Below are 13,353 nucleotides of genomic sequence, written 5' to 3'. Positions count from 1 at the left end.
GGGGGGAGGGGAGGAGAGGGGAACGGGGGAGGGGGGAGGGAGAGGGGAGGGGGGAGGGGATGGGAGGGGAACGGGGGGAGGGGAGTGGGGGGAGGGAGTGGGAGGGGGAGAGGGATGAGGAGGGGGAGGGGGAGAGGAGGGAGGAGGGATGGGTGGGGGGAGGGGGGGAGGAGGAGAGGTGGAGGGTAGGGTGCATCAAACGCCCTTAGGTTCTTGGATTTTAATGTCTATTCTCTCAAATGTTACACTTGTTGGTAGAAGTATGTATGCAAAAAATAAATGAAATCAGAGGTGGTCCTGGGTGGCCACCGGCCACTTTTATATATTTAGGGCCATTTTCGGGGCCGCACTATGTAAAAATGTTTGATTTTTGTTATTTTACACCCAAACCTAGTCATGTTTGGTATCAAATTGAAGGTCTTGATGAGAGGAATACAAATATAACAATTTTATGCAAAAAACGATGGTTTGATAATTAGTTTGTATTTTTACATGAATGAAATCGGAGGTCTAATCGTGGGTCCCATACTAGTAGTCTAATAATATCCTTTATTTTCTTTCAGATGGCAGATAAGAAGACCAGATTAGCAAGTGCCATTTTTGGTCTTGGCAATGCTTTTACAGAAGCAGATGGTACATTGACAGGAGTCCGCCTCCCAACTTGCCGGCAGGTTCTTCGATGATGCGTGATGTGGTACATCCAGAAAGAAATATGTGAAGGCAAACAAACTCAGCCACTGAAATGGAAATCTGCCAGCATCGTCCTTATCCAGCTGAAAAAATTCTACACTAAAGCAAATATTCCTATGCTTTCAGACCATCAATGCTGCAAACTAATACTTGACCTTCTTAATGACAATAACAAATTGCGTCAAATACCTGTTTCTCGCCGAGAATCTCCAAGCACTTTGGCTAAGTTGCAAACCATGAATGAACGTCTTGATAAGACCTTTGGTGTATGGACAAAAGATGCAATGACAAACATTAAGAATGAGGAAGATAGAGTATTTTTAGAGTCAATGAAATCTGACAGAGTAGCCTCATTGGTGTGTGTTGACAAGAAGAAAGTTGATAAAGATCATAGAAAAGAAAAACGCCTCTTAGCGGAAGCTTCAAGACGAGAACGTCATGAATCATCCAGTGTGCAAGAGATGACAATTAGTTCTGTATGCTCTGATGATAGTGACTCTGCAGATAGCTTGGAAGAAACTGAAGAAGAGGCGATTCCAGAGTTTCAAAGGAAGCGTAGTCACCACAGATCAACATATGCAGGTACATCTGCCTTTATTCCTCATGATATTCTGAAAGACATTCAGTTGTGTCTGTTGCTACTCGACTAAACATAACTCCTGTTCAACAGGTTGCGCTCACCAAAGCTGTAATTCAAGAGGCAGGAGGTGATCCACGTCGTGTGGCCAAGTCGTACTCAACTGCTGATAAGGCTCGACGATCAATAACAAGTGCTATCGCCAAAGATATTCAAGAAAATGGATCGCCCCAACAGCTGCAACACTTCACTGGGATGGCAAGCAGATACCAACGCTCACAAACAAGAATGTCAAGGAAGAAAGATTGCCAGTGTTGGTTGGGAATGCCACTGATGTAAAGCTACTGGGGTGGCTAGATATCCTCCTGGAAGTGATAGGTCATCAGGTGACATCATTGCCGAGCACACTTACACGTATCTACATTCATGGAAGTGCAAACAATCAGTTGTCAACTTATGTTTTGACACAACAGCATCAAACACTGGACACGTTCAGCTGCCTGTGTTACCATTCAATCAAACTGGACCGTGCTCTTCTGTGGTGTGCATGTCGCCATCATGTTGGAGAGGTAATCCTGGATCATGTGTTTGACGTTCTCAAAATTGAGGCATCAAAGTCTCCAGAAGTATCTTTGTTCCAAAAATTCCAGAAGAATTGGGAACGCATATCGCATGCAAAGAATGAAAGTTTAACCAAAATTGACATTTCCATGTACAATGACTATGCACAACAGCTGCTTTTATCCTGCAAAAACAAGGTTTAAGCACAATCCGCACAAGCGCTTCATACTGTAGGGAAGACTACAAGGAAATGGCACAACTCTGCCAGGTAGTCCTCGATGATGATGTCACAAAACAAGGAACACTCCACAGACCAGGGGCCATGCATAAAGCAAGGTGGATGTCAAAGATTCTTTATTCCATCAAAATATGCCTACTTGAAGAGCAAATTTCTCTACTACCTCGAGGAACTGTAACAACACAACATCAACAGAAAAAACTGAAGGAGTTTGTTGTTTTTGTTGTTTATATTTATTGTGATTGGTGGCTCGTATGTCAGTCTGCTTCAAATGCCCCATGGTTTGATTTGTGCTTTTACAAGACTCTGCTCAACTATAAAGCTGTCAACTCAACCATTTCAGTCAGCGCTGTGAAAGCCTTTGATAGACATTTGTGGTATTTAACCCCAGAACTGGTTGTTTTGGCACTGTTCAGCAATGCAATTCCTCAAAAGGATCGTCGTGCCCTTGCAGATGTGTTACTGGCCATACAACCAGATGAAATGCCAAGCACTCCAAAACACCGCTACGGTTCTGGATATGGCAAACCGTCATTTCCAAAAATTACAGAAGCGACAACCCTGGCTGATCTTGTGAACGAGGACTCGTGGTTTACAGTAAACCTTCTTCACCTAGATATGACCTTCCTAACAGAGGATGTTGACACTTGGCAGAACAATGAGCACTTCAAGGCAGCCAAGTCCATTGTGGATGGGCTTAATGTTGTGAATGACCCTGCGGAGAGAGCAGTAAAGCTCGCAACTGATTTTGTCTCAACTGCAAGAAGAGAAGACCACTTCCAAAATCTTCTTCAAGTGGTTGAATGTGACCGCAAAGCGAGGCCAAATTTGCGGAAACGAGCAAAGTTGGAGTAGTGACATTGGCGTTGTGCTTAATACATTTTCAAACTTTTAATCAATGAAAGTACAATACTACAACACTGTACTACAACTTTGTAATATGAAGAACGATTTTGGTTAATTTTACATTGACATGTAAGGTTGTTTTAACTGTTTGATATTAGGCATTTAGTAAAAGTAGGACTTTACTTTTGTATATAGGTATAATGGTTAATTTTACATTATCTTGTAGTTAATTTTACATTATCTTGTAAAGTAGTTTAGCTGTGGCCCTAAATGGCCCTAAATATATAAAAGTGGCCGGTGGCCACCCAGGACCACCTCTGATTTCATCTATTTTTTGCATACATACTTCTACCAACAAGTGTAACATTTGAGGGAATAGACATTAAAATACAACAACTTTTTTAAAATCATGGGGCGTTTGATGCACCCTAGTGGAGGGGGGAGGGCGAGGGGCGTGGGGAGGTGGAGGGGGGAGGGGAGGGCGAGGGGCGCGGGGGGGTAGGTGGAGGGGGAGGGGGAGGGGGGGAGGGGGAGGGGGGTGGGGAAGGGGTAGGACAGAAAGGAAGGGTAGGGGGGAAATGAGGGGAGGGGGAGGGGGATGGGGAAGGGTAGGGCAGAAAGGAAGGGGTAGGGGGAAAGGGAGGGGCATGGGGGGAAAGGGGGGAGGGGAAAGGGGAAGGGGAAGGGGAGAGGGTAGGGTGGAGGGGGAAGGGAGGGGGAAGGGGTAGGGGGAGGGGGGAGGGGGGAAAGGGAGGGGGGAGGGAGGGGAGGAGGGAAGGGGAGGGGAGGGATATAGATGGTTACTGGCAATTGATCACATCCAGAAATGATGTAATCCACACAATTTATGTACTTTACATAACGTTAATAGGAATACATGGCCGTGCAGATGGGAATTCAGTTTGTTTGAAATAAATCACAAATATCAGATGAAAGTGACCAAAAACCTATGTGGTGTGAATGGCAATGTTCCTCGCTGAAATGTGAAAAACTGAATTACGTGCGAACCGCATTAACTGTGAGATTATGGCGCAAAGTTGGAACATCACGTGATCCTAGCAGAAGTACCAGGCATTGCCGGGTGGGGAGGGGAGACCCGTACATTCCCAACCCGTACATTCGCCCTCTCGACTCAAGCTCGTATTTGATTCGTATTCGAAATCAAAAGGGGAAAGGGGAAATCCTTCGTATTCGAATTCGTAAACACGAAATATGAATTAAAATTTAATTCATATCGCACAAAATCGACACAAAACACGATCGCATAAAGGTGAAAAACCGTAATCGCTTTTCGCCTGAATTACGTGCAAACGTGTGACGGGATGGAACATCACGTGATCGCTCTGAGCGAATCAGCGAGCTCTGGCGCCGGCTGAGATTAGCGGGTACTTCGCTGAAATGCGCTGACGTAAATATGAATAAAAAATATGGATCTCGTCAAATATGGTCTCAGCCATGTTCGGCCCAGGCTCAATGGCCATGTCTATGCCAAATATCAAGCACGTGAGCCTCTCCGTTTCCTAGTCTATCGGTAACGTAACATAACATAACATAACATAACATAACATAACATAACATACACACACACACACCACACACACACACACACACACACACACACACACACACACACACACACACACACACACCACACACACACACACACACACACACACACACACACACACACACACACACACACAAACACACACACATACACACACACACACACACACTGTGTTTTATATATATAGATTTAGTCATCTGCTATTTATTTAATGTGGTGAAAATTAAGAAAAGGCTTCGTAGGCGTGGGCCATGTTGGTGAACATTCGGTGAGCGAGGGTCAGTATCTTGTCTGCTGAATGAGTTATACAGAGATGAACGCTGGATCTTCTTGGTAAGAAGTGACTGGGATTGATGACTAATGTTTAGAATGCTTGACTTTGCTTATAATGCTTTATTAGCTTTGTAGGACTGATGCAATTATTGCCTGTTGTGTAGGATGGCAAAGATCGATTTCAATAAAGCCTCATATCTTGGTGACGTCTGAAAGCTTTTTCAATACAATTTATTGAAATCGATTCTGAGACGTTCAAGGACCATGGACAAGCTCATTAAAGTGGAATGCTTCTGCGGAGACGGCGCCGCCGGCCAGCTGACCCGCTGGCTTCACTCCTTGGGGCTCCACACAGACTTAGTCCCGGAGATTACAGACGCCTAGCGACTGAACATTCTGTCTTGCAACGTGTCCCATACCATTTATGAATATGTTTCCCATTGCACGACCTATGCTGATGCCGTAGCAACATTGACGGCTCTTTTTGTTAAACCGTGCAGCACGATATACACACGGCACCTTCTGGCGACGTGCAGACAGGAGACTACGGAATCGCTAGAGCAATATGCCCAGATCTTACAGTAGCTTGGCAAAGACTGTGCCATCCCGGATCGCACGGGTGTAGAGTGCATTGATTATTTAGTGCGCGATGCTTTCATAACTGGGCTCCAGTCTCCCGCGGTCCGACAGCGTCTTCTCGAGCGCGAAATGCTGGACTTCAAAATGGCTTTCGACCGAGCCCGAGTCCTCCAGTCGGCTCAAGTCAGATCTGAAACTTACAGCCGGCCATTCGTAACTGTGGGTACTACGGCCTACGCCAATGATCGTGGGGAGTCAGAATCTGCCGCCGATTCTAAACGGGTGGCCCACCGTTGCTGTGATGCAGCGTGAAAACATGGCCTCAGGGGCCTTGTGGCAGCGATCGCGCGGTTTCTGTGTGGTTAAGCTGATTGCCAATGATGTTACGTACTCGGATGTGAAGTTAATGGTGTTTCAGAACCTTTGCTCGGACATGCTTCTCGGACATGACTTCTTGAACCAGTATAAACGCCTAGAGATGCAGTTTGGTGGTGCGCAAACACTCTCTGTAGGCTCCGTTCCGGGCTCGGTATGCGGCTTAGCGGAGATAGCGATCAAACCTCCCCGGCTGTTCCCGAGTTTAACATCTAATTGACACCCTATCACCGTGAAATCTAGGCGGTATTCTCAGCCCGATGTCCAGTTTATCGCCGACGAGACTAAACATCTTTTGCTTGAGGGAATCATCAAACCCAGTTGTTCACTTTGGCGGGCTCAAGTGCTGGTCGTGAATAGTGCTAATCATCCCAAACTCATGGTCGTTGACTACTCGCAAATTTATTAACCGTTTCACACAACTCAATGCCGACCCGCTCCCGAGAATGGATGATATGGTCCAGGCAGTATCTAAATATCGAGTTTTCATTACGCTGGACCTTCGTCGTGCTTATCATCAGATTCCGAAACTGGAAGCCGACCGCCCCGATACGGCCTTCGAGTCTGGCCAGCGGACGTACCAATTTCGTAGAATCCCCTTCGGCGTTATGAACGGAGTTTCATGCTTTCAACGGAGCAATTGAAAGATGTATTCATTTACGTGGATAATATGACTGTGTGCGGATGGATCCAGAAGGACCATGATGCTAATCTGTGGCACTTCTTGGAAGTGGCTCGTAAATACCGGTTGACCATCAACGAAGCCAAGTGTAGCTACTCTGTGAGAACTATATATCTTTTGGGCTACACGGTGTCTGGTGGGGAGATACGGCCCGATTCGGCGCACCCATCAACCCCTACTCGACCAAGCCCCTCCCGTCGATCGGGCGACTTTAAAGCTAGCAATGGGGCTGTTTGCGCATTACTCTCTGTGGGTCCCAAGGTTCTCAGGGAAGATACGGCCTCTCGTCGCGTGCAAAACATTTCCAATGACCTTGGCCGCTCAAACGTCCTTTCAACAACTGAAGGATGACATAGCTGACGCTGTTGTGACCTCCATCGACGAGAGGGTCCCTTTAATGGTGGAGACGGATGCATCAGATTGTGCAGTCGCAGCCACACTGAATCAGGGGGAGAGGGAAGGGGACAGGTGGCTTTCTTCTCACAAACCTTATCTGATAGTGAGAGGCGCCATTCCTCGATCAAAAAGGAGGCCTACGCTATAGTGGCGTCGGTCCGTAAATGGCAACACTTCCTCTTCGGGAAGCATTTTCAACTAATCACGGATCAGCAATCAGTCGCTTTCATGTACGACGGGAAACACTCTCAAAAGATTAAGAACGAGAATATTGCATGCTGGCGCATAGAATTGGCCAACTATAGCTTTGAGGTTGTGTACAAACCGGGAAAGGATAACTGTGCGGCTGACGCCTTGTCTCGGCCCATCTGCTCCGGAATGACGGTCGACGAGCTACGTACTATGCACATTACCCTTTGGCACCCGGGCATCTCCCGTATGGCCCACTTCGTTTGGAGTAGAAACTTGCCTTTCTCCGTCGACGATATTCGTCATTTATGCAAGACATGTCCGGTATGCGCAGAACTCAAGCCGAGTTTTTACAAGCCTCCTATGGGTACGTTGATTCATGCTGGACGGCCGTGGAAGTGACTGAACATCGACTTCAAAGGGCCCTTGCCCAGCGGCAGCGCGCATCGCTACCTTCTAACGGTAGTTGATGAGTATTCACGATTCCCGTTTGCATTTCCGTGCTCAGACATGTCGCCTCTTACGGTAATCCGATGCCTTCGACAGTTGTTCCTCATGTTCGGCTATCCTGCCTTCATACAAAGTGACCGAGAAATGGCTTTCCTATCCCGGGAGATCAAGCAATTTCTCCTCGAGCGGGGAATTGCTTCGAGCCGCACCACAGAGTACAATCCCCAGGGGAACGGTTTAATTGAACGTTACAATGGGATTATTTGGAGGGCGATTACTATGGCTCTGTGAACCTGCGGAATGACGTCAAACATGTGGGAGCATGTGTTGCCAGAAGCATTACACGCCATCAGGTCTCTCCTATGTACCGCGACTAATGCCACTCCTCACGAGCGACTGTTCAAGTACCAACATCGCAGCTCCAGCGGGCAGCCTCTACCCTCGTGGCTAGCTGAGCCGGGTCCGGCTTTCCTGAAGTGAGTGGTCCGTCAGAGCAAATACAAACCATTCGTGGACCGGGTAGAAATATTGGAAGCAAATCAGGAATGCGCGCATGTCCGTTTGGCCGACGGTAGAGAGACAACTGTGTCGGTCTGGCATCTTGTGGAGGGGTTAACGGGCAGCCTGTCATGTGTACCGGCCGAGGCAGACGTGACTACCCCCGCCCCGTTGAATTCGTTCCCGGACGATGCTGAGACCGGTGCCGCCACTTCGGACCCCGGGAGCTTGTCACCTGCACCAGGAAGCATTACGAGCCCTTTGAGTAAATTGCCCGACGAGGGCGCCCTGCCGATACCTAGCGTTGGGGGCCCGGGCGTTGACTGAGTTTATCGCTCTCGAATTGGTTGGCTATGTCAGCCACCGACACGTTTTGAATGAATGAATGAATGAATGAATGTTTTGGCTGGTAGATTATTCGTTCTGATTTGATCCTTTACACCTGTCACACTTGCTTACACCTGTTAGCCATATTCTTAAGGGAGGGTGATTGTGGTGAAAATGAAGAAGGAGAGACGTTCTTAGGCATGGGCCATATTGGATGCCTATTTATGGGCGAACGCTTGGTGAGCGAGGGTCAGTATCTTGTCTGCTGAATGAGTTATGCAGCGATGAGCACTGGATCTTCTTGGTAAGAAGTGACTGGGATTGATGACTAATGTTTAGAATGCTTGACTTTGCTTTATAATGCTTTATTAGCTTTATAGGACTGATGCAATAATTGCCTGTTGTGTCGGATGCCAAAGATCAATTTCAATAAATCCTCGTATCTTGAAGTGAGGTCTGGAAGCTTTTTCAATACATTTAACGAGGCTTTTGTCGCAGATTTAGTCATCGACTGCCATATATTTAATGAGCTTTCGTCACAATTTAGTCATCTACTGCCATATATTTAACGAGCCTTTAGTCACACATTTAGTCATCTACTATTTATTTAACGAGTCTTTAGTCACATATGTAGTCATCTACTGCCATATATTTAACGAAGCTTTAGACATCTATTTAGTCATCGACTGCCATATATTTAACGAGCCTTTAGTCACATATTTAGTCATCCTTTAGCCTATTTAGTGAGCCTTTAGTCACTTCTTTGTCATCATTGAACCAATTAGTCACATATTTAGTGAAATATTTAGTGACAACCATTGGAGACACTTCTTTGTGGTGGTTGTACTCCCAAACACATGTCGGTGGCCAAATCTTCCCCATTCTTCCCTGCTGCCCGGATTCGTCAGGGCAGAGCAGTCACGGCCAGAGTGCTGATTGGTCCCCATGGGCCGGCCCTTTCCCTCTTGTCTCCCTCTTTCTCTCTTCTCTCGCCCCCTCTCTCTCTAACTCCGTCGTGGCCCTGACTTTGTGAAGGTGGGGGTACATCATCCTGGATGTTGGGGATCTCTGGGTTGGATGTTCAAGAGAACTGTGTGGGGCTATACAGCACCAAGAACAACAACAACAACAACTGTTCAGTGACTTGCTTGACACCTCTTCAATCATGATCTTGCCACTCTTTCAGTGCAGTTTCCCAGTCACTGTTCCACCCTTGTATACTTTGCCCGATATATTGACGTATCTGGTGTTGAAATTTTGGGGATGTAGATCTTGTGTGATGGCATTTGTTTCCGTATTGTCAAGGCTTTTTCATAAATTGTTAAACAAAAGACACAAAGCAAGCTTACATTTTCTTCATTTCTTTCCAGAAGCTGATTCATTGTATAAAGGCGTTTGTTTGTTGGGTTTTATTCAAGCCTGGTAAAAAAAAAAAAAAATCTTTTTATTCAGGCAGATTTTAAATCGGTCGATTTCATATCTTTAATTATGCGATCAATGAAAAGGAAACACTCGCAATGTAATCCATTGATACGTTTCGACAGAATTTCACTGTTGCTGAGAAAATAAATGTTTAAACCTCGTACTCCGTTTCTCGACTTTTCCGTTGTACTCTCAGAATTCCCAGAATTCACTTGACACAGTGAGGACATGACTGAGCACAAAGCATAACACCTGGAAAGTCAGCTTTACTTTGCTTCCCACCTTCGTCTGCAAACCTTTGCCAATCTTCAGTTGGTCAAAACGATCGCTTTAACGTGGAATATCATTTCTATTGCAACGAGAACAGCACTCGGTGGAGTTTACATTTTGTATCCCACTGATAGGCCGGATCTGGATTCGGACCTGAACCAAAATCTCATCGGCTGGATATTGTCACCGAACCAACTTGTCCACCAAGTTGTCATAACTCGTACACAACGTTTTTAAATATTATGCTTTAAATATCATTGCTTTTCACCCGATCACTCACTTGAAAAGTAAATAATTCTCATATTCGAATCCATATTCAGATCTTCACAAAATTCGAATCGATTCATCCTTGTCACACACAGAACCTGTCCACCAAGTTTCGTCCAAATCTGTCCACAACTTTTTGAGATATCCTGCTATATGTCGGTTTTGGTCGTATCTCCCAATGGTGAAGAATCACTTAAAAATTCTAGTAGCCGGATCCGAATCCGGATCTTCACCAAAATCTAATCATTTCGTCTTTGTCACATACACTACATCTCTGCCAAAGTTTGTCCGAATCCGTCCACAACATTTTGAGATACCTTGTTCACAGACAGACAAGGGGTGAAAACATAACCTCCATCCACCTTTGGTGGTGGAGGTAATGACCAAGGAGGGCCTACAAGGTGCAACCACACATTAAGCTTACCGGTTTTTTTCCAGCTCGTTATGCATGAACCTACGAGAAGAGAAAAGGAGAGAGAGAAAAAAAAAAAGATTAACATTTATCATGATGAAACAACAATGGACAAGACTTAGCATCTTTTCGACTATAACAGGTGGAGGATGTTGCCAGCACGAAGCTGCACCACAAACAGAGCACCAAAATGACCTTGGATGCCGGGGTGTCAATGGTTAAGGGCACCCATTACGATTTGCAGCACCCTTTAATGCGAGACCACTAAATGAATCAATGAGTGGCAACAACAGAACGATGATCGAAGTGGGCAACCCGAACCGGGAAGCATTTCAACCGTTAACCTTTCGTCGGAGCAAAAGCAGGCATGCGCACGTTAACCCTTCCTCTCTTTTGTTCTAACGAAGGTTTAACGTCCGAAGCGTCGGCTTCTCTTTGCTTCCCACTGCGGTTTTTTTTTTTGTATACAAGATCGAGGCTCGTGTAAGAGCTAACATTAATGACAAAAAAAAAAACCGGACATATAAGACGAAATAAAGGGAGCGGGAGACAAGATGGGGAGAGAGGGGGAAGCACACAAGTACAACAGTAGAGAGCAGGGACATCGGGAGATCTGTGGGAGGGAGAGGGCCTGGGGGGAGGAGGCAGAAAAGTGGATCTGGAGTGAATTAAAGGGGGTAGAAAAGATCAAGGTTTTGGATGGAGGAAGATAAGAGCTGTTTTAAAGACCTGGAGGGAGGAGTGGGATTGAAGAGAGTGAGGGAGTTTGTTCCAGAGGCGGGAGAAAAGCGGATTGAAAGAGTGTATGAAATGAAATGAAAGGTTGGCATTCTCCGATCAATGCGACGTCGATTTCATCCATCGTCTTACCCACAGAGATCGACACAGCCTTCAATGTCTAAATCCTTTCATTTCAAATTCTACCTTGACCCTTACAGGTAAAGGTCAACGTTTAAAGTCCCCCTGCTCACACCTCATTCCAACACGTCAGATGCAATTTGGAGCCTTCACCAGACACACATTCTAGTTATCAGGTGAAAAAGAAACAATTTCACAGCTCTTTGCTGCACTCACAGTCACGAGGTTGGCATCAAGCAGAGCACAGAACAAGAAAAGAAAAACAAAACAACAGCTGCCATCACCTCCTCCATCTGAACATCCGCTTTTTAACGATCAAAGTGAATATGCTTTTACTGAACTACCATATATTTTGTCATTTGATGCTTACATATTTTGTTATTTCGATGCGGCATGAGCCTTCATAAAGTGCAAACACTACAATTTCGCGTTTCACCCAAATACTGCAATCAATTTTGGGATCAGATGTCATATTTTGTTCACTGGGGATGCAACCTTTTCCCCTGAATAGCAATTTAAGGCTCATGTACAAACGTGGACATACGAGGACAGTTATGGTGTTTTTCTGTTTGATAAACGTGTATCGGTCCATGAAATAAATGCGCATGGATGGTGCAGAGGTTCCGCACTTGCATTTACGGGTGGCATTCTCGACTATAAAGTGTTGGATTGGTGCCTCGCAGGCGGTGCATCAAGGTTGGCATCAAGTACTAGGAATAGTATCAAGTACTAGGTGGCATCAAGTACTAGGTGCACTAGGAACAATTCCTACAAACAACAACAACAACAGGCATTTTAAGGCCATTTTCCCTGCAAAAGCGGGGGTTAGCCGTGCGGTCCCCATGACAATGTTCTCCATTTTACCCTATTTTCTGCATCTCCCCTTGTTAACCCCCTCAAGCACACGGCCACTTGAGACTTGCGGTCTGTGTGTGCGCGCCAGTCCCTCAGGATGACGTTAAGCTAGGAATCCCGTGTGCTGGCATTAATCGGTGGACTTAAAGAGCCCAAGATGTCCTTCTCAAGGGTAGGCGAGCCATCGCTGGTACCTTGGCCAAATTCCATCTGTAATTTACAAGAGGCACTAAATCAGCAGCATGCAGGTAGAGCGCATACCCTCCGCCAGCTGAACAGTTTAAGTTTTGTATCCCACTGATAGGCCGCATATGCATCAGGTCCTGAACCAAAATCGAATTGGCTTGTTCTTGTCATCGACCAGACTCATCCACCGAGTTTTGTCATGCACCGTCCACAACGTTTTGAGATATCGTGTTATTTACGTTTTTGGCCCCATCTCTCACTGGTGAAGAATCAAATCAAGTGAACAAATTTATCGGATCCACATCCTGTCTTCACCAAAATCAAACCAATTCGCCCTTGCCACACATCCAACCTGTGTACCAAATTTCGTCCTGATTCATCCATAACTTTTTGAGATATCTTGCTCTACACACAGACACAATCTCCGTCCACCTTCGGTCGTGAGATAAATAACGTTTATTCCGAAGAGATGAACGACAGTTGAAAGCAAATCGAGTGACCAAACAACGGTAAGAAGTTGTGAGGTTAGGTTTTCTGTCTCCAAGAATAGGAAAAGGAACAATTCCTACAAACAACAACAACAACAGGCATTTTAAGGCCATTTTCCCTGCAAGAGCGGGGGTTTGCCTTGCGGTCCCCATGACAATGTTCTCCATTTTGCGCTATTTTCTGCATCTCCCCTTGTTAACCCCCTTGCCCGCATTTCTTCTTCCACCATCTTTAGCCAAGTCTTTCTCGGTCTTCCCCGTCCTCTACTTCCTTCCACATTCATTTCCATCACTCTTCTCAACCAGTCACTTTCATCCTTCCTCAACACATGACCAAACCATCTCAA

At 45.8% G+C, this 13,353-nt stretch overlaps 1 protein-coding gene across 2 annotated transcripts in view; it reads right to left on the bottom strand.

The window, feature by feature from the left end:
- The window catches only part of LOC137414109 (max dimerization protein 1), a 61,118-nt gene that overhangs the window by 11,625 nt on the left and 36,140 nt on the right, over positions 1-13,353 (bottom strand). For both annotated transcript variants that reach the window (XM_068099601.2, XM_068099595.2), the window contains one exon: positions 10,632-10,661. In XM_068099601.2, coding sequence (XP_067955702.1) covers positions 10,632-10,661 — 30 coding nt within the window. The remainder of the gene's footprint in view (positions 1-10,631; positions 10,662-13,353) is intronic.

Source organism: Myxine glutinosa, chromosome 1 (assembly GCF_964187855.1).
Source record: "Myxine glutinosa chromosome 1, kmMyxGlut1.1, whole genome shotgun sequence".
Lineage (NCBI taxonomy): Eukaryota > Metazoa > Chordata > Myxini > Myxiniformes > Myxinidae > Myxine > Myxine glutinosa.
Note: the sequence above shows the minus strand (reverse complement) of the source record. Positions and strands in the feature narration are given on the sequence as shown.